General features: G+C 42.3%; 1 protein-coding gene across 1 annotated transcript; it reads right to left on the minus strand.

Annotated features, from left to right (window-relative positions):
- Positions 1-462: 462 nt before the first annotated feature.
- On the minus strand, positions 463-19,028 carry LOC149319809 (putative CENPB DNA-binding domain-containing protein 1). Its single transcript, XM_089508452.1, has 3 exons — positions 19,005-19,028; positions 16,165-16,752; positions 463-843 (listed from the first exon to the last, which is right to left on the minus strand). Exons 2-3 carry the CDS (start codon positions 16,741-16,743, stop codon positions 463-465), a joined length of 960 nt encoding a protein of 319 aa, XP_089364578.1. The 5' UTR covers positions 16,744-16,752; positions 19,005-19,028.
- Between the last annotated feature and the right edge of the window lie 1,705 nt (positions 19,029-20,733).

Consider the following 20,733-nt stretch of genomic DNA (forward strand, 5'->3'; position numbering starts at 1 on the left):
GTCGCTTGCTCCTCTGTTTTCTGCAGCACAATTGGAGCAAGATACAGGAAAATAAATAAACAAATAAATAAGTTGAATGCTCTAAAGTATTCCAGGGCTTTATAGGTGTTACTGCCTGGGCTCCTGGGTCCCTGCTGTGCTCCTCTCGCCGCCGCCGCCTGCGGAGGGCTGGTGGTGAGTGCGGGGGCCTAAATACCTCCCCGCTGCTGCTCCTCCCTCTGGCCGCCGCCCGCGGAGGGCTGGTGTTGCTGCCTGGGCTCCTGGGTCCCTGCTGTGCTCCTCTCGCCGCCGCCGCCTGCGGAGGGCTGGTGGTGAGTGCGGGGGCCTAAATACCTCCCCGCTGCTGCTCCTCCCTCTGGCCGCCGCCCGCGGAGGGCTGGTGTTGCTGCCTGGGCTCCTGGGTCCCTGCTGTGCTCCTCTCGCCGCCGCCGCCTGCGGAGGGCTGGTGGTGAGTGCGGGGGCCTAAATACCTCCCCGCTGCTGCTCCTCCCTCTGGCCGCCGCCCGCGGAGGGCTGGTGTTGCTGCCTGGGCTCCTGGGTCCCTGCTGTGCTCCTCTCGCCGCCGCCGCCTGCGGAGGGCTGGTGGTGAGTGCGGGGGCCTAAATACCTCCCCGCTGCTGCTCCTCCCTCTGGCCGCCGCCCGCGGAGGGCTGGTGTTGCTGCCTGGGTTCCTGGGTCCCTGCTGTGCTCCTCTCGCCGCCGCCGCCTGCGGAGGGCTGGTGGTGAGTGCGGGGGCCTAAATACCTCCCCGCTGCTGCTCCTCCCTCTGGCCGCCGCCCGCGGAGGGCTGGTGTTGCTGCCTGGGCTCCTGGGTCCCTGCTGTGCTCCTCTCGCCGCCGCCGCCTGCCAACACTACATAGTTTTACTGAATACAGAACAGTTGTTGATCTGTAACTCTGTGTTACAAAACTGTAACTGCAATAATGAATGCATTCTATCTATAAAATGTTGCCACAGCACAGAATTTAAAATAATCCATCATTACCTACTAGATCCTCCTAAAATCTGTGTTCCGAGTGCATTTGATCAAGCCTATAATAGAAGATGACCATAAGTAGGTTGCATGTTGTAGTTTTTACAATGGGATTATGGAAACTCACAACACTCTTCATTTGTTTTGAAGAAGAACTTCTCCAACATTTTAGAGACATTATACTTTGCTGTGGTGTAACTGTCCTTTCTTTCTCACAATGGTGTTGTTGACCCATTCAATGAATCAGATGATAGAATGAATAATAATGTTCCACTAACATAGGTTGTTGAAGCAGTACACTTCCTCTCCATGAGAACAGCAACAAAAAGTGTGCAAAAAGTGAGAGTTATGGAAACATCTGGAAAGATACAATAGTAACTTACTGTGTATACATGGCTCTAAGTTGACCTCATGTATAAGTCAAGGGCAGGTTCTGAGGCAAAAATTATGGATTTTGATATGACCTGTGGATACGTTGTGGGTAAAATTTAACAACATATAATAAAGAATGTAAAGGATGAAGCAAAGAAAAACTATGCTAAAGATCTTTTAAAATGTTGACAGGCCTAAAAGCTGGATGGATGAGATAGTAGAGGGGGTTGATGCTTCTTTTAGGTGCTATGAGAAGAGATTAAGCTCTCACTTTTTACCAGGGCATGGTTTCCTTTTTGATAAGAGTTAAAGTACAGTACTTACATTGACCCATGGATAAGTCGACCTAGGTTTTCTGAGTCCATTTTTTGACTAAAATTTCTGTACTTATAGATGAGTATATACAGTATTCACTAAGGCTGTTATAATTATTTCTGTTGTGGAAGCTTCAGGCAGGAACATTTGGTGATTCTTTTATCTTCCTTTCATGCTGATGTGTATTCACCTTCTTTTAATTATACTAATATTATTTATGCCCATATTACATATTTGGGAGTCCTGCTTATGGGAAAATCGCTCTTACATCCCATCCCACTGCTGTCTTGCTATAGCCTCACCCTGAGATAAATTCTCTCTAAATACTTTCTTATTTCTACCTCAAGTTGTATGTGTTGGGAAATCTCTTCTCTCCTATCTGAATAAATAAATTATTATTATCTTCCAACTCTATGATTCTATGAGCCCTCTGGAGTATTCAGTTGACCCTTTGACATCAGGGGATGCTGGTAAGACATACTCCAAGCTGCCCAGAACCTAGAGATAACAGAGTTTGGAGGTAACATGTTACACATGATGACATTCAGTGTGTTTGTATGTGCCTTCAAGTCACCTGCTGAGTTATGATGACCCTATGCATTTCATAGAGTTTTCTTAGGCAAGGGAAACCCAGAGGTGGCTTTGACAGTTTCTTTCTCTGAAATATAGCCTACAGCACCTGGCATTCATTGACATTACTTACAAGTAATTCCTTTTATCATTCATGAAGGCCTAACTATATCATGCCACAGGTTACTAAGGGATTTCACTCTTTTTGTAGTATATATACATTGGCAGGTTATAAACCGCCGCTTTGAGGCGGTCTGCCGCCGCCGCCGTTTGCTCCGTGCGGGAGCCGCAGCAGCCACAAGGCGTGGCTCCCACACGGACCGAAAAAGAAGCTCCAAAATGGAGCTTCTTTAAGCGGCACCTCTATGACGTCGCGAGGCACCAGGGGCGGACTCGCGACGTCATAGACGCCGCGACACGTGCGGACACACAGTGTCCGATACGTAAACATGGTGGCCCCCATGTGGAAGGGGCGCCGCCATGTTGTACGTATGGAATATGTACTAGGGTTAGGGGGGTGCGGAAGCACCGCCCCTTCCTAACCCTAATACGTATTCCATACGTATTTTTTGGCGGTTTGTAACCCGCCATTGTTAACTACTTGTATTGTTACAGAGATGTGGCCTCAATAAATGATGGAAGAGGAATATGGTCTCCTGCTGCTATTGTATTATTATTGTCCTGGTATTTGTATTGAACTGTATTTTTTGCTGCTAGGGGAAAGTTGATATTTGACAGTTAGATTAACTATGTTAGGGTATATTTTAATTTATTGTGTTGATATTGTGGATTTTATTCTGTGTGTGTGTGTGTGTGTGTGTGTGTGTGTGTGTGTGTATTCCTTGCTGTACACATTAGTTTTATGTTTTGTATTCTAGCTTATGTTTACTGTATGATTATTTTTTGTATCTAATGTTCTTGTTGTAATCCACTTTGATTCCATGGGGAAAAGGCGGAATAGAAATAAATTATTATTATTATTATATCACATGATTCAAGTGTTGGTTTGTGGTGTGCCTCAAACTACTGCATTTGTATCTGTTTTAAAGAGAGAGAAAAAACCTGAATGCTTTAGTTACTTTTGAGGAAAGGGGAAGTAAAGAGTTACTTTTTTACAATTCTTTCATAATCAAATATGAAGCAGTGTAAGAAATGGGATGAGGTATCTCTCCTATCTGAGTGTCTTAACTCCAATAGGTGATTTAAAGAAGTGGTGTTCTTCCCTAAGATGGTTTCATCTCCTGATGTGGGTGAAGGAATAAAGGGTGAAAGTATCCTTATGTGAACTTTCCAAAACATCCTCAAAATGTTTCTGTTTGGTTTTAACTTAAGTAGGAGTGAAGTTTGGATCCACTTTTATTTTCACTGGAGAGCTTCACCTCCCCTTGCAGTTAAAATCATGGCACCTGCACTTTCTAAAACAAACCACATTTTTTGCAGCAAAGATTATGTGAGAGGGTGACTTGTTTGGGGGTGCTGCGGCAACCAGCCATCTTGTAAACTAGCAGAATGACTCAGTATATGGAAAATCTAGGCATACAAAGCGTTTTTGTTTTTGATTTTAACAATCAGATGAGACAATTCCTTCCCATCCTGGCCTTGCAATAATTATCATGTAGCATGAAAAATTCATGCCATGGATATGTGTGTGTCCAAAGTTACTTGCTATATGCATCAAGAAGGAAAATCAGTATCAGCAATGAATGATGGAGCAAAGACATTCACCACAACAAAAATACATGATTTGATGCAGGTTTTACCAATCTGATTGGGGATGGTTGGGGTTATACTCTGAAATATTTGGAGGGTACAAGACTGAAAGAAGCTGTTTCAAAGCTCTGTGAACACCACAAAACTGAACGCAAAAGGCCAGGAGTTCATAGAAGTCAGACAACAGACTTCATGTCTGAAATTAATAGTGGTGCATATGCTTTCCCATTCTTGGTTTGTGTGCTTGCTCTCTTTGCTAAATGGACTGGAATTTCTCTGAAGTACATTTTAATCAATACTTGCTATAAAACCTACAAGGGAAAAATGTTTCTCCATAACATTTGGGGTCTGGAGTTTCATTCAAAGGCAGACTATTGGCTACCTGAAAGGTGAGGGAAGAAACCATGAAATTATTCTATGGAAGCCAATCCAAACCTTGGCGCTTAGATCAATACATCATGATTGTATAAGAAATGAAGATGAAAATCAAGTAAAAGAAAATAAAGAAAACAAGAAAGCACAGAGTTGACCTGATTCAAACAAATTGGGCCTAATAGTAAGAGCAAAGAGCAAGATAGTCCCTCAATTACTTTTGTGGGGCTCTTGTCAGAACCCCAAGTTTTATCTTTTTGTGTTGTTTCATAAGAGCATAATCCAGTTAAAGCTACACACTTTAAAAATCACATTGGTTCAAATTAATAAACCCTGTGACTAAGCTTCCTTCTTGAAACACTTTTGCTGGCTATCAGTATGTTTCTGGGCGCAATTCAAAGTGTTGCTTATGGCCTATAAAGCCCTATATAGTTTAGTTCCAGACTATCTGAAAACCCTTATCTCCCTATATAACCTTCCTTGTCCAAGTCTTTTTATCTTTGCAGAAGTGCTTTCTCTCCATCTAACCGCTTTCATAGGGCTATCTGGTGAGGAGCCAAAAAAGAACATCCTCAGTAGTTGCTCCCAGGCCATGAAACTCCCTTACAAATAAGACACTCAGTTGGCTTTCTCTCTGCTTTCTCTTTCTGGCAGGCAAAGACTTTATGCAAACAGACCTTCAGTTTTTAAGTGGTTGGGGTAGAAGGATCTGCAATCAGGATGCTAATTTTTTTTTTTATAAAAAATAGTATGTAGTATGTATGTAGTGTGTGATGTCCTGCCAGGACTATTTGAATCTCCCCCTGCATTTTCTTTCATGTTGGTTCAGGCCATAGAATATTTTAGTGTAGGAAAATTCATTGTATTAGTTGTGGGAGGAGCTGTAGGATCCCCTGCATTTTTCCAGGTTTGGTTTGCCCTTTCCCAGCATGCTCTGCTTTAGCTTGTGGCTTTTAGTTTGGAGCAGTCTTTGCTGTGAGCAGGCAGAGAGCTGTCTTTTAGTGGCAAACAGGCCCAGGCAGCCGGAAAGGGCATTTCTTACATGTTAGCCAAATCAGTTACCAGAAATTAGTTACCTACTTCAAGACAAAGAATTCAGGAGCTGAAAGACCATGCACCAGCTCCATTGAGTGAAGAGATCAAACCCAGAGAGATGACATCCTGAAGATTGCTGAAACCCAAATTGTAAAGTATCTTTTATCTAGAGCTGGGGAGGAGAAAACTCTTTATTTTTGTTCTTTAAATTAAACTTCCCCCTTTTTGAACTTTACACTCAGCATCAGAGCCTTTTTGGGTAGAAGAGTTTGATCTCACCAGGGTACTGGCGTTGCACACCCAAACCTGCCACCACCTTTAGTTGGGTGTGTATTCAGATAGTGTGTTTTTATTTCTTTTAAATTAATGTTTCTATTGGATTGATTGTTTGATGCTTCTGAAACATTTGTACCACATATATTGTCTTAGCTATTTTGTTTTAACTTCTATTGTAAGCCACTTTGTGTCCTATAACTGAAGAAAGGTAAGATATAAATCCAGTAAGTAAGTGAGTAAGTAAGTAAGTAAATAAACAAGCTGTACTGAACTCAGTGTGACTTACTTCTGAGTAGACATTGTCTAGGACTGTACTATTAAATGCTTCCAGAGCTGACTATCCCACTGAAATTGGCGAGAATAAAATGTGTTTCTTCAAATTGGCTCGCTATAATGTATATAATGTAGCCAGTACAGATTGGGAAATTGGGGTCAATGAAAGAACTTGTGTGATTGAGCAAGGGCAATAGCTAGCTAGCTCATGCTTTTAATCACTATTACTCTGTTAACCACTTCTTGAAAGGGAAATATATACATTGTTGTTGTTAATTGACATCAAGTTGATTTCAGCTTATGGAGACCCTATAACTAAGAGATCTCCAAGTCACCCTATCATCAACAGCCCTGCTTAGGTCATGCATACTAAAGGATGAGAATTCCTTGATGAGTCTATCCATCTGGGATGTGGTCTTCCTCTTTTCCTGATGTCTTCTACCTTACCAAGAAAGATTCTGTTTCTAATTCAAGTTGTATCTACACTGCAGAAATAATACAGTTTGACACCACTTTAACTGCCATAGCTCAGTGATATGAAATCCTGGTATTTGTAGTTTGTTGTGGCACCAAAGTTCTCTGACAGATTCTTTTCAGGAAGATTCTTCCCAGAGTCTAATCAAACATCAATTAAGTTTGAAAACAATTTCAGAACAAAATGAGCTAAGTTGACCTTTTAAAAAACTGCTTCCAAGTTGATACCTGTAGTTCAAATCATAATTATAATTACACTTCTCAAGTGCAGGGGCTGACGTCGTATCAGCACATCAGCATTCTGTCCATAGTTGTGACCACAGGGTTTTAAGCCTGATGAAAGGCTCCATAAAAATGTTCACAGGAGTAACATACACAAATCTCACAGATTGTGTATGGACTGAACTTCTTTGTTTACTGAAGAAAGCAATTATATTTACAAGGGTGGTTCTCCATAATAATGCATGACTCTGGGACACAGAGATTTTTTAACCAGATCTTTCTCTAACTTAACATCTATTTGACATGTAAACGTTCTATGCTGAGGAGGTTTTTGTAAAGATACGTTGCATTTGTGCTTGCAGAGTCCAGCAGCCTATTGCTGAGTTCATGGCTATATATAAAACAGAAGTAACTACTTTGGATGTCTGTAGTAAGGTTTAAAAAAGAGAAAACTTACATTTAATATTTCAAATAATTTAGACAGGGATAGTATGGGAGACAGAACCCAATGAATTGATGATGAATGACCCTAATGGTGGCTTCTATCTGGGTAAGTATGTTGGTGACAATCATGGACAAAATACCCTATGTGTGATTACCCCTCTCTAATTAAAGGCCATCTCTAGATAAATAAAAAGTCTCTGGAAGTCTCAGGTTTTGATCCTGTACAAACTGATTTTATTTTGGAGATCCATATGATGTTTTCCTTATTCTAACATATTTCTTGGGAGCTCCTGGGTTACCAAAGATGTTTTATTTCCATTCCCCAGGTCAGTTTAGTTTAACCTACTATTTTCAAAAATCAGTGGCATCATTAGGGTGGTATGAGGGGTTCAGCCTGCATCAGGTAACACCTAGAAAAGGGGTGATACTCAATTGGGCCCTCCTCTTGCTGGGGATGGGTGGATGGGTGGGTAAGAAGGGGCACGCATGCCCCTCCAGGATTTGTCAGATCAGAGCCTTCCTCAGAGGAAGAGGCCACCACCATAGAGACAAGGCTTTGTCATGGTGGCACCTCCCTCCTCAGGAGGAGGTGGTGATAGAGGTAAAGGGGAAAGGTCAATGCACACTTTTGGCCACATCCATCCTTCCATTAGCCCCCACAACAGCCTCACCCACATCAACCCACACCTGGGGTCTCCAGTGTTTGAAATGATACGTATTGATTACTAGTGGGGACAGTTCTCAAACCTATGACTATGCAGGTACAATCAAAATAAAAAGAATCGTACACTTTTGATAACTGGAGGCAATCTGGTTGAGCCTAAAGAGAGAGCTAAGATTGACAAACTTAAGAGAAGACTGAGGAAATAAATACTGAGAGTTAAAAATTACCTATCAATTGATTACTTATAAAGGTCAAGAGGGAAAAGATGGCCAAGTACTTTGCTTTCCGTCTGTCTATTGCCACTCTTCCAACTGGTACAAGTTATCTGCTACAGCACAGGTGCATTTCCACCAATGCAGACAAGATGGAAATGAGTGACTGCTCACCTTCATTCAGAGATGGCACAATGTTGTGAGCGGTCTCGTTATCTGTTCTTTGAAACTTTAAACTTGCAAAAAGAAAATCCACCCCAAATCAAAACCATCAGTTGCTCATGGGGACAGCAGCAAAGGGTTTCAAAGAATCCTCCAAGATTTTCCTGACCAACACTACCACCTAACACCATCTCCTTGTCACCAGGCTGCACTGTCTCCATCTGGTATGAATAAGCAAGGTTTTTAATCACCCCTTTGCTCTCTTTCTTTTTCCCATTTCAGGATAGTGTTCTTTCAAGTCAGTGGGAACCAGGAAGAAAATGGAAAGAAAAGTCTGGGAGGAAACATGAGACTGCTGGGTGCCATTAGAGTGTGGGATATCTTGTGTTCATATTTGTGTTGTTGTATGAAAAAAATGTTCAAAGGTATTAATGCATTTTCTCTCCCACCACCTAGATACATACATGTCTATGCACTATTTTGAAACACAATTTTCACATTATGCTGCACCATCCCACCCACCTCAGACTGCCATGTTATCCACACTCCAGTGGAAAACCCCAAAATAGCAGCAGCACAATTCCAACACAGTAAGCCTACTGTTAACCTAAATTAAAAATATTTTTATTCTGATATATACTTGCAAGATACATAGTGAATAAAACCATGATCTTGCACTTGGGTATGATTATGTATTTGTGTAGAGCATTATTTGATTGGCCTTTTTTTCCTTCTAAGCTGTTCAAATTCTTTTTATTTGACAGCACTAACTGATTGTTATTAAGAAGTGGCTGTCTGACCCTCATCCCTAGAGTAATATGTATTTTTAGGCTATGCTGTAGGGTTTAAAAGGAAAATCAGAATCAAAATATGCACTCAGAAACTCCACAACTGTAATCTGGCATGGGGACTGAAAGTGGGAGACTGGAAAGATATATCAGGAAGAAGCGGAGATGATGAGGATCCAAACAGGAAGTGAGGGGAAGTATCTCATCTGGTTTGGTTTTACCCATTCTCCACTTTGTTCTGGCAATCAGTGAACGTTAGAAAGTTATATTTAAAATGTATTAATTCAGTTGTTGTTGTTGTTGTTGTTGTGCACCTTCAATGAGGCAGAGATCAAGAAACTTGTAGACCAACCAAGAATGGGGAAGGCTCCAGCAGAAGACTTAGTAGCTCCAGAAACCATTAAAAATAATTTGGAATTCTGAGCCCCTATACTGACATCTCTCTACATCTGCATTGAAGACTATGGCTGAGCACCTAAGGACTGGGGGCTTGCAATCATCATCCCCATATTTTAAAAAGGAAAGAAGAACAATCCTGGCACCTACAGACCAATTAGCCTTCTCAATACGATCAGCAAACTCTATGCAAGACACTTACAGTGGAAACTCAAGGACTGGCTGAAACAAGAAAACATACTTGCTGAGGAATAAACCGCCTGTTCTTCACAGTGCCTATTTAAAATGGTATCGGGCAGCAGTGGAAAGAACCCTGCTACCTCAAAGGCATCCATGGTGGCTTGAACTTGCAAATTGTACTTTTGTGTGTGTGTTAAATGGGGGGGGGGGGGTAGAGTTATTCATGTTTGTTTTCCACTTTTGCTAGGGTCTTGCACTCCTAATCCCTGCAAATGTGGAGGTCTGACTGTATGTTATGTGGAAAAGGGCCATAGCTATGTCTGTTTTACAATCAAGAAGTCATGCATTAAAAGTAATATCACCACTTGTAATATAGAGCACAGAAGTAGAATATTACAAGTGGTGATATTACTTGTAATACATAAAGATGAATATGTGCCATACTTTCTTCTAAAAGTATGTTGCACTTCAAACTCACTCTTAATCTGTGGGTGTGTGTTCACTTTTGGGAACTATTTCACTTCCCAAATTTGGCTAATCGCCTTTATAATTTCTCAGTTGAATGTACTGTTAATATTAATTCCCAAATGGCTTTACACTTGCTGCATCTTTGATAAACTGGGATTAGACAGTCATGCCCAAATTAGGAGATTCCTGGTTTAAAGACTTCATCTGTGGGAAATTTGTTTGGGAAGTAGTACATAGCATGTGCCTGTCAAGAGTCATATATTTAGCTGACAAGAGCTCAGACTCACTTTCAAAATAAGATTGTGAACAACCATGCAATAAATTATTCATTGTCATATTTATTGCTCTCTTGTATTCATGAAGGATGCTGGTAACTGCTGGATGTGTCTTAGTTAAGTAAAAATATTCTTAAGACCTAAGCTTCATTAAGGTAAAGGGTTATTATATATGGGATCCTGAGTTTATAACATGAAAATAATGCTATGGGAACCAATTCTGTTTTTAAAAGCCTATACACTTTGGGAATAGCAATATAGGCTGGCTCCTCAGCCCTGTGGTTTATGAAGATTAGGCTTAAAGAGTTCTTGACTACAAAACCACTTTCCTATCCCACTAGGCTTCTAAAACTGTTTTGTTTGCACAGTGCAGTTGTGCTGCCTCAGAGAAGGAGAAGTTCATTGCCATAGTGAGATGAACTATCAGATTTTGACTTGGTACTTGAGTGGATTGAGAGTTGTACATTGCTTGCTCACTAGGGATGGAAGAATCTGTCAAATTTTGTTCTACCCAGGTTCTTGTTTTCTTCATGCTATCCTATTTCTGCATCAGGTTTGTTGAAAAGCCCCCAAATTCATATATATAGCAATAGCAAGTACATTTCTATACCACTTATCAGTGCACTTGCACTCCCTAAGAGGTTTACAAAGTCTAATACCCCAACAAGCTGGATATTCATTTTAGCAACCTCGGAAGGATGGAAGCCTGAGCCCCTAGCTGATATTGAACCTTGTGGTTTGTGAGTGAGTGGCTGCAGTACAGACATTTAAACACTGTGCCACCAGGGCTCAATTCCTCCAATATACTTATTTTGAGGAACTTTTCCTAATGTTTGCAATTCCCCAATATTTGGCTCACTTTCTAAGTACACTTCTTCCTATCATGTAATTTTTGTGTACTACTGGGTCACCTTGGGCCAAGCAGATATTAACATTACACTGAGATAATGCAGGATTTTGTTTTGTGTCTCCAGCTGGGGAGACAAATAACAGAGTGAATGCCATTGTCAGGCAAATACTTTTTTTTTTAATTCTGGAAGGATTTGAAATTGGATTATTAAAAAAATGAATGGGCAGAGGGTGCTGTATTTTTTAATTATTATAAGTAAACAACTATGTACAAGACATATCACAACAATAAAGCAAAATAAAATAATTCACCTCACAACTTTGAATTATGTGATGGGTCTCCTTCTAGGGTTCTGTTCAATGTAAGTGGTCATTTTAAAATCCAATGCTGTCTGTCCGACCAAAGGTTAAAATGAGATGAAGGTTTTCTCTTGTTTCTGTTATTGTTGACAAAGTCAATAATAATAATAATAATAATAATAATAATAATAATAATAATTTTATTTATATTTTCCTGCCTCTCCCAGATGGATTGAGGTGGAATTACAACCCGATAAAATATACAATTCACAACAGTAAAATACAATAAAAATTTACAAATAATTCATTTAAAACAAGTTCTGTCATAAAGCGAGCGAGGAATAGAGATATACAATCTTGGTCAAAAATGGAATGATATTTCCTATACTAGGTCAGGTGGGTAAGCTCCCAATGAGTTGAGAACCATTTGTCTATGAAAGGTCCTGATTTTCATTGTCCTGCATAACTTGCCATTCTGTCAGACAGCTTTTCAAGTAACCACAGGTCTACATATATTGATAACAAAAGCATTTCTGGACATAATTTTACTTCTTGACTGGTAATCAGTGAAATTTGTTCAAATGCTAATTGCCAAAATATGTTTATTTTGGGGTAGTCTAGCCACATGTGTAGAAATGTGCCATTAGAATTACAACGCCAACATTTGGAGGAATCATTTTTAACCATTCTGGCTAGCTTCACTGGAGTCAATTCCCACTTCTGAATAATTTTCAATATGTTTTCTCTAATCATTGTTGATCTTGATTTAAAAGGGGTAGAAGACCAAACTGTAGTCCATTCTGAAATGGGAATTGAAAGATTTGAAACTGTTTCCCAGGTTAGTTCTATGCCACTGATGTTTTGGTAAGAGTGCTCAATCAAACAGTTGTAGATTAAGGATGTTAGTCCTTTGGTGCTTTGGGGGGGGGGACACATTATGCTTCAAATAATGTAAATGATCTAGGTGGTCCTCCTATTTCCTTTAATTTGATTATAAAAACAATTATCTGATAGAGATGAAACAAACTAGTGTTTAATGGCTCTAAATTTAAAGTTAGTTTGTTAATTGTTTTGGTCTGCCATTGCAAAAAAGGCCTCAGACAAAATATACACCTTGTTGTTCCCATCCCTGGAATTGTTTGAATTTATCAGGGGAACAGAAATCACAGATGGATCTGGTGCTAGAACTTGCTTCCATCTTGACCATATCTTTACTGATGTTTTTAGCCATGGGTTTTTAATGTTTTTAATTACTTGTGGGGTGGGTTTGTTAAAGAACAAAGATCGATTGATTGTGGGCCATTCATTTCCATGTTAACCCAGTGTATTCTCTGATCTTTTTTTAATTAAATGAAGTATTTGATTAGTTGGAATGCTGTAAAATATAGTTCAAGCTCAGGCATTGCTAACCCCCCTTTTTTGGAAGAGAGGTGTTGTGTGGATTTCCTGAATTTGGGTCTCTTATGGTTGAAAGCAAATGTATTGGTGAGATTTTGCCAAAGTTTTATCTGCCTTATTGTTTTAAACTCAACTGTTTTAATAGTTCTTACATTTTAACTTTATTTCATCTTTTTAAATGAATCTTTAAATCATTTTAATATTGTCAAAAGTTTAATCCTATTTTCATGTTTACCTTTTTATATGTTTTTAGCTGTATTGTGGCTTTAAATTTTAAACTGCCTTGAGTCCCAGTTTTGGGGGAAAGACAGGATACAAATATTTCTACTACTACTACTACAACCACCACCACCGCCAATAATTATATAGTATTATTGCAGGGAGATATAGAGGGCATTGGGGATGGGGTACACTTTGCCCAACATGCACTAAAATGTGTGTTTGTGTGTGTGTGTGTTTTGCACAGTTGTTTCAACTGTACACATTTCCTAAACTATTTTTCTTGGTGTGTGAATGACACAGACAGCATCAGACAGCAGGCGGAGAACTATTATTTACATGTTCCCCCACCCAGTCACTCTTTTTTTTTTTTTTTTTTTTTGATATATCAGTTTTTCTATCTTGCCCTGATACCATCCCCCACCTGAAGTCTAACTGTAACAGTTTAGGTAAAAGACACTGCATCTCCTTGTTACCGCAGGAGACGCTATGTCCTCATAATCATCCCCAGCAAACACTCCTTTATGTACACCATTTAACAGAGCAATTCTGCTGTCATTTAGATATTTGGGAGTGGGGAGAAAAGGAGGGATGGAAGAGAGGTGTTTTGGTGTCCCACTCCCCTTTTCTGGAATGTTTTTCTTCCTCTGCCCAAAATTCACTCTCACTGATAGCAGCTGGAAGAATTTAATCTATGCCATCTTCAGGAGTGACATAAATTTTCTGCTGGTTTGGAAGTATGCCAATAAAGGGAAGGGCTTTGGATTCTTCAGATCCAAACCTTCCATCACTATTCCATCTCACACACCCAGAAGCCCAGCAGTTTTGTTTTCATTGACACAGGATCTCTGTAGTCAGTGAGGCAAGATTGTGGCTTGCCTCACTGACAACCAAACAGCTGGGGTCGGAGAAGAATTTCCAAATTCACATTTCTACCTTTAGGAGTAAACTTCTCTTTTACAGAGTGATCTGAAACAGGTTTTTTTGGTTCTTGCTGGGACACTGTCCCCAAAATGAAAAGTCTCCTGTTCAATAGTTTTCTGTGGGTTTTCTGGGCTATGTGGACACGTTCTGGAAGACTTTATTCTTGACATTTCACCTGCATCTGTGGATGGCATCTTCAGAGGATGGTGGCATGGAAGTGTGTGAGGTATATATATATAATTTACATATTAATATGTGTGTTGGTCTGTTGTTGAATGGCAAGGCCATTGAAATCCGCAAACACCTGGACAACTTGAACAGGAAAGAAGAAACACTGAAGGTAAAGTTTGACTACCAGTCCTGAAGAACACCAAACTGGAGACTCAGTTCATGCAAATGAACACCACCCTGGGCCAGGGGTCCCCCCCGCAGACAATGGCTTGCTAATAAAATAGACACACTTTTACCTCCCATATCCTCCCACCTTGAAGCCTTGCCATTCAACAACAGATCAACACACAGATTATCATGTAAATAATTTCCTCCCAATCAAAGGTCACACAAGTATATATATATATACACTGCTACCTCGGGTTACGAAATTAATTCGTTCCGCTATTCCTTTCGTAAGCCGAAAATTTCGTAACCCGAAACGCTTTTTCCATTGAAAATAACTAATGCGTTCTATGACCTCAGACTGAACCTGCAAGTCAAAACAAAGTTACAATAGAGGCCTATTAAGCTAAGTACCCTACAATACAAGTTGCCTGAGGCACTAAAGAGCTTAACAATGACTGGCAGGTCCATTCTAAAGTTTCTAAAGGATAAAGAAAAAAAATGTTTTTGACTTATCTTTTGCTGGTCTTGGCATCTGGTCCTGGCATCTCAGAGTGAGGCAGGAGGAGGAGGAGAGGGGCAGCCAAAAAAGCCAAATTTAAACCAATTCAACCCAATTCAACCCAATTCAACCCAATTCAACCAATTCAGCCAATTCAGCCAATTTAGCCAATTCAACCAATTCAGCCAATTTAGCCAATGCAACCAATTTAACAAAGTTAACCAGTTTAACAACAATTTTTTTAAAAAAAATTTGGTGTTTTTTTTAAGGGTCACCTTTTTTTTAAGGGTCACCTTTTCCCTTCTTGGATGACGGTTCTCCCTCTCTAGTGAAGAACTGGTCCAAGGATGTCTGCTTTTGCCGGGCCTTAAGCAGGTTCTTAAAATGGCTAAGGCAGACATTATCAAAATGTGCAATGGCATGGCTGGTGAGCACCTTCTCAGGGTGGTGCTTCTCAACATATGAAGACACATTGTGGAATTGCCGCAAAATGTCTTTAATTTCTGCTGTTGGCAAAAATGCCCCCGCAGCCTCCTCCTGCTGGCCCCTGTCGAAATGGAGCACGTCCTCATCCACGGCGGAGTGTTGCATGGCCGCCAAGGCCTTCAGGTCCTCTGTTGTCAGGTCCTCGCTGTGCTCCTCGATGAGTTCCTCCACGTCCTCGTTGTCCACGTCGAGTCCCAGGGACCTTGCGATGGAGACAATCTCAGCAACCTCTTCTTCTTCACCTGGCTCAGCACCCTCGGTCTGTGACCCTTCCAAGGAAGAAGCATCAGGCCACAGCTTCCTCCACGCAGCAATCAGGTTGCGCCTGGTGATCTCCTGCCAGGCCAAGTCCACCATCTTCAAGCACACGACGATATCAAAATGCTGCTTCCAGAACTCTCGAAGGGTCAGCTGTGTGCTCTCCGTCACATCAAAACAACGCTTGAACAGGTGCTTGGTGTAGATCTTCTTGAAGTTGGCAATCACCTGCTGGTCCATGGGTTGCAAGAGGGAGGTCGTGTTGGGCGGCAGAAACTGGACCTTGATGAAGGAGAACTCTGCAAGGATGTCCTTCTCCAGGCCATGCGGGTGCGCAGGAGCATTGTCCAAGAGGAGGAGGCACTTCAAGGGCAAATCCTCTTCCTCCAGGTACCGCTTCACAGTCGGGGCGAAGACACTGTTGATCCACTCCACGAAAAAGAGGCGTGTGACCCATGCGCGGCCATTGGAACGCCACATCACTGGCAACCTGTCCTTCTGAATGTTGTGTGCCTTGAAGGCCCTTAGATTTTCAGAGTGGTACACCAACAGGGGCTTGACCTTACAGTCCCCGCTGGCATTGGCACACAACGCAAGTGTGAAGCGGTCCTTCATAGGCTTGTGGCCTGGCAATCTCCTCTCCTCCTGGCTGATGTAGGTGCGGCGAGGCATCTTCTTCCATAAGAGGCCCGTCTCGTCGCAATTGAACACTTGCTGCGGGACGTAGCCTTCCTCCTCCACCATGGCCTTGAACTCGATGACAAATGCTTCGGCGGCCTGGTGGTCTGCGCTGGACGCCTCGCCGTGACGGACGACAGAGTGGATCCCGGTCCTCCTCTTGAACCTTTCAAACCAGCCACGTGATGCTTTGAATTCCGGGGTGGCTGGCTCCTCCTGGGAAGAAGTTCCTTCACCTGCCTCCTTGCTGGCCAGGTCTTCGAAAATGGTGGTGGCCTTCTCACAGATGACCGAGGTGGTCACAGTGTCCCCGACTCGCTCCTTTTCCTTAATCCAGAGGAGCAGCAGGCGCTCCATCTCCTCGTGCTTCGGTGTCCTCTGCTTGGCAATCGTTGTCACGCCTTTCGCTGGAGCCACAACGGCTCTGATGGCCTCCTTCTGCTTGAGGACAGTGCCAATTGTCGAAGGGTTTCGTCCATACTCCTTGGCAATGTCCACCAAGCGCACGCCCCTCTCGTGCTTGGCGATGATTTCCTTCTTGTCCTCCAAGGACAAGGGAGCCCTCTTCTTTTTCTCACCGCCGCTTTTATCTGTGGCTTTCTTGGGAGCCATAGCTCAAGCCTAAAAAGGACAAAAGGCACAGGCACTGAGCAAAAGCCACAATTGGAAACCACCCCCACCCCCATGGTCACACTCTCTGGCCCAAACTTGCAAAACTCACACCCCACACTCTCAAATCATCACAGCCATGACCAAAGCACCCCAGAACCCAAACTCAAAGGCCAGAAACCCCAAATCTAAAAATGCAACCCCAAAGTCACACTCTCTGGCCCACATCAAATCAAGGCCAAACTTGCAAAACTCACACCCCACACTCTCAAATCATCACAGCCATGGCCAAAGCACCCCAGAACACAAACCCATAGGCCAAAACCCCTAAATCTGAAAATGCAACTCCAAGGTCACACTCTCTGGCCCACATCAAATCAAGGCCAAACATGCAAAACTCACATCCCACACTCTCAAATCATCACAGCCATGACCAAAGCACCCCAGAACACAAACTCAAAGGCCAGAAACCCCAAATCTAAAAATGCAACCCCAAAGTCACACTCTCTGGCCCACATCAAATCAAGGCCAAACATGCAAAACTCACATCCCACACTCTCAAATCATCACAGCCATGACCAAAGCACCCCAGAACACAAACTCAAAGGCCAGAAACCCCAAATCTGAAAATGCAACTCCAAGGTCACACTCTCTGGCCCACATCAAATCAAGGCCAAACATGCAAAACTCACATCCCACACTCTCAAATCATCACAGCCATGACCAAAGCACCCCAGAACACAAACTCAAAGGCCAGAAACCCCAAATCTAAAAATGCAACCCCAAAGTCACACTCTCTGGCCCACATCAAATCAAGGCCAAACATGCAAAACTCACATCCCACACTCTCAAATCATCACAGCCATGACCAAAGCACCCCAGAACACAAACTCAAAGGCCAGAAACCCCAAATCTGAAAATGCAACTCCAAGGTCACACTCTCTGGCCCACATCAAATCAAGGCCAAACTTGCAAAACTCACACCCCACACTCTCAAATCATCACAGCCATGGCCAAAGCACCCCAGAACCCAAACTCAAAGGCCAGAAACCCCAAATCTAAAAATGCAACCCCAAAGTCACACTCTCTGGCCCACATCAAATCAAGGCCAAACATGCAAAACTCACATCCCACACTCTCAAATCATCACAGCCATGACCAAAGCACCCCAGAACACAAACTCAAAGGCCAGAAACCCCAAATCTAAAAATGCAACCCCAAAGTCACACTCTCTGGCCCACATCAAATCAAGGCCAAACATGCAAAACTCACATCCCACACTCTCAAATCATCACAGCCATGACCAAAGCACCCCAGAACACAAACTCAAAGGCCAGAAACCCCAAATCTGAAAATGCAACTCCAAGGTCACACTCTCTGGCCCACATCAAATCAAGGCCAAACTTGCAAAACTCACACCCCACACTCTCAAATCATCACAGCCATGGCCAAAGCACCCCAGAACACAAACCCATAGGCCAAAACCCCTAAATCTGAAAATGCAACTCCAAGGTCACACTCTCTGGCCCACATCAAATCAAGGCCAAACTTGCAAAACTCACACCCCACACTCTCAAATCATCACAGCCATGGCCAAAGCACCCCAGAACACAAACCCATAGGCCAAAACCCCCCAATCTGCAAATGCCACCCTATGGTGAGACTCCCTGGCCCACATGGGACCATAGCCAAAGTTTTAAAACCCACACTCCACACTTTGAAAACAGCAAAGAAAAAAAAAAAAAAAAGCAAGCCAGAACCCCAAGCCCATAATCCACAAATCAGAACATGCCACCCTATGGTGAGACTCCCTGGCCCACATGGGACCATAGCCAAAGTTTTAAAACCCACACTCCACACTTTGAAAACAGCACTGCCATGAAGAAAGCAAGCCAGAACCCCAAGCCCATAATCCACAAATCAGAACATGCCACCCTATGGTGAGACTCTCTGGCCCACATGGGACCATAGCCAAAGTTTTAAAACCCACACTCCACACTTTGAAAACAGCAAAGAAAAGAAAAAAAAAAGCAAGCCAGAACCCCAAGCCCATAATCCACAAATCAGAACATGCCACCCTATGGTGAGACTCCCTGGCCCACATGGGACCATAGCCAAAGTTTTAAAACCCACACTCCACACTTTGAAAACAGCAAAGAAAAAAAAAAAAAGCAAGCCAGAACCCCAAGCCCATAATCCACACAGCAAAAGCATGCTCACACTGTCTCACCCCACAAGAAGAAGGTAAAAATCCATCCACCTACCTGTAGAGAAATTCCTGATGGCCGATCTTGATCCGAAGAGTACACCTGGCAAAGGCAGAACAAGTCCAAAGGCAGAAAGCCAGGAAAAGTCCAGACCAACAGTGGAACCAAGAGTTAGAGCTCAGAAGAAACTCTTCCTCACACAGTCCACAAGGCCAGACAAAGGGGCCAGATCAATGGAGGCCGGCTTTTGTTTCTGAAGCCAGGCCACCCCCCCAATTTCGTTAGCCAATCCAGATGATCAGCTTGATTTCTCAAGCCAATCACTGCTGCTAACGAAATTCAAAATTCGCGCCAAAGCTAACCCCTAACCCAGCCCCCTTAGCTTTCCGTTAGCCCTGGAAAGCCCTGGAAAGCCTGTAGCTGCACTTTGCATCATTTGAATTTCGCGCCGAAATGAATTTCGTAACCCGAAAAATATTTCGTAACCCGGAACAGTTTTCCCCAATCCAACTTTTTCGTATCCCGGAAATTTCATAAGCCGATCATTTCGTATCCCGAGGCACCAGTGTATACCCCACAGACTTCCATGCCATCACCCTCTGAAGATGCCAGCCACAGATGCAGGCAAAACATCAGGAATAACATTCTGTGCAACAGAATGTTTCAAAGATGTGTCTAGTGTAACACCAGAGCTCTTAATCTTCCAGCCCTCCCTTGATCAGCCTGACACTTTTTCAGTATCTTTTCACAATTATCAGTGTTACAGTGAGGTTGAGAGAGAGGCTATCCATTGCCTGCCAAAGCAGAATCCCTACTTTTGTAACAATCTGCAATCTGAGCCCACATTAATTTGGGCTAACATCTTCATTGTGGAAGTTTTAGCAAAAGGTCACCATGGTTCAGAAACAGGAGTCTCAGGCTTGAAAGATTTTCTCCAAAATTAATCCTCAAGAGGCTCTGAATAACTGATGTATAAAGAAACCAAAGAGCATGCAACCATGAGTTGCTATGATTAGTATGCAGCCATCAGTGAAGCTTGTGGCTATTGAGGGTAAATGATTGTGGCGTAATGTGAAATGCTTCCCTTAAAAATAGCTCCAGGGAAAACAAAATGGGCTGGGATTCCATCTTGTTAACCTAATATAAGCACAGGCTTAAGAAACGACAAAAATTGATTTAACATAACATTGTTTTAAGTGCCTCATCTTCTTACATGCCAAGATTAGAGAAAAGATCCTCTTAGTTTCAGGTTTGTTTTGCAATGCTAGCTAATCTCACTCCTTCACAACAACATTCAGTGTATTTCAGAATTGGATCCCTACTGACATCTGCTATTCTAAAGCCTTTAGAGAGCAGGAGCTTCACATTGTATTCTCTGTCTCTCCATTGGGCAATTAAGAGCATCAGTTATAAGACCCGTACAGGCCTGAGCTGGAAAGTAATAGTCAAAACAGAAGAAAAGGTTATTTTTCCAAGCATGCTTTTGTTATTTTTGTGCTACAGCCCTCACACAGAGGAAGGATGGGGAACCACCACCAAGAACCATTTGTCTAGTTTGTTGTGACAAGAAACCATTGCATTCAGGCAAGCAAACAACTCAGAAAATAGGAAGATGTTGGTTTCTGATATACCACAAATGAACAACATATATATGTCTGGACAGGTAAATGAGGGGAAAGGCCTATTGTACATTGCTTTGAATGCTTTCAAAGCAATATTGTTGTTGGATCCCAACATCCTTAGAGTTCTCCATATCTGTGCTATCAGTAACAATTGCCTTTTACTA

This window comes from Sceloporus occidentalis, unplaced genomic scaffold, assembly GCF_023333645.1.
Source record: "Sceloporus occidentalis isolate IW3139 unplaced genomic scaffold, rSceOcc1.0.p SCAF_2, whole genome shotgun sequence".
Lineage (NCBI taxonomy): Eukaryota > Metazoa > Chordata > Lepidosauria > Squamata > Phrynosomatidae > Sceloporus > Sceloporus occidentalis.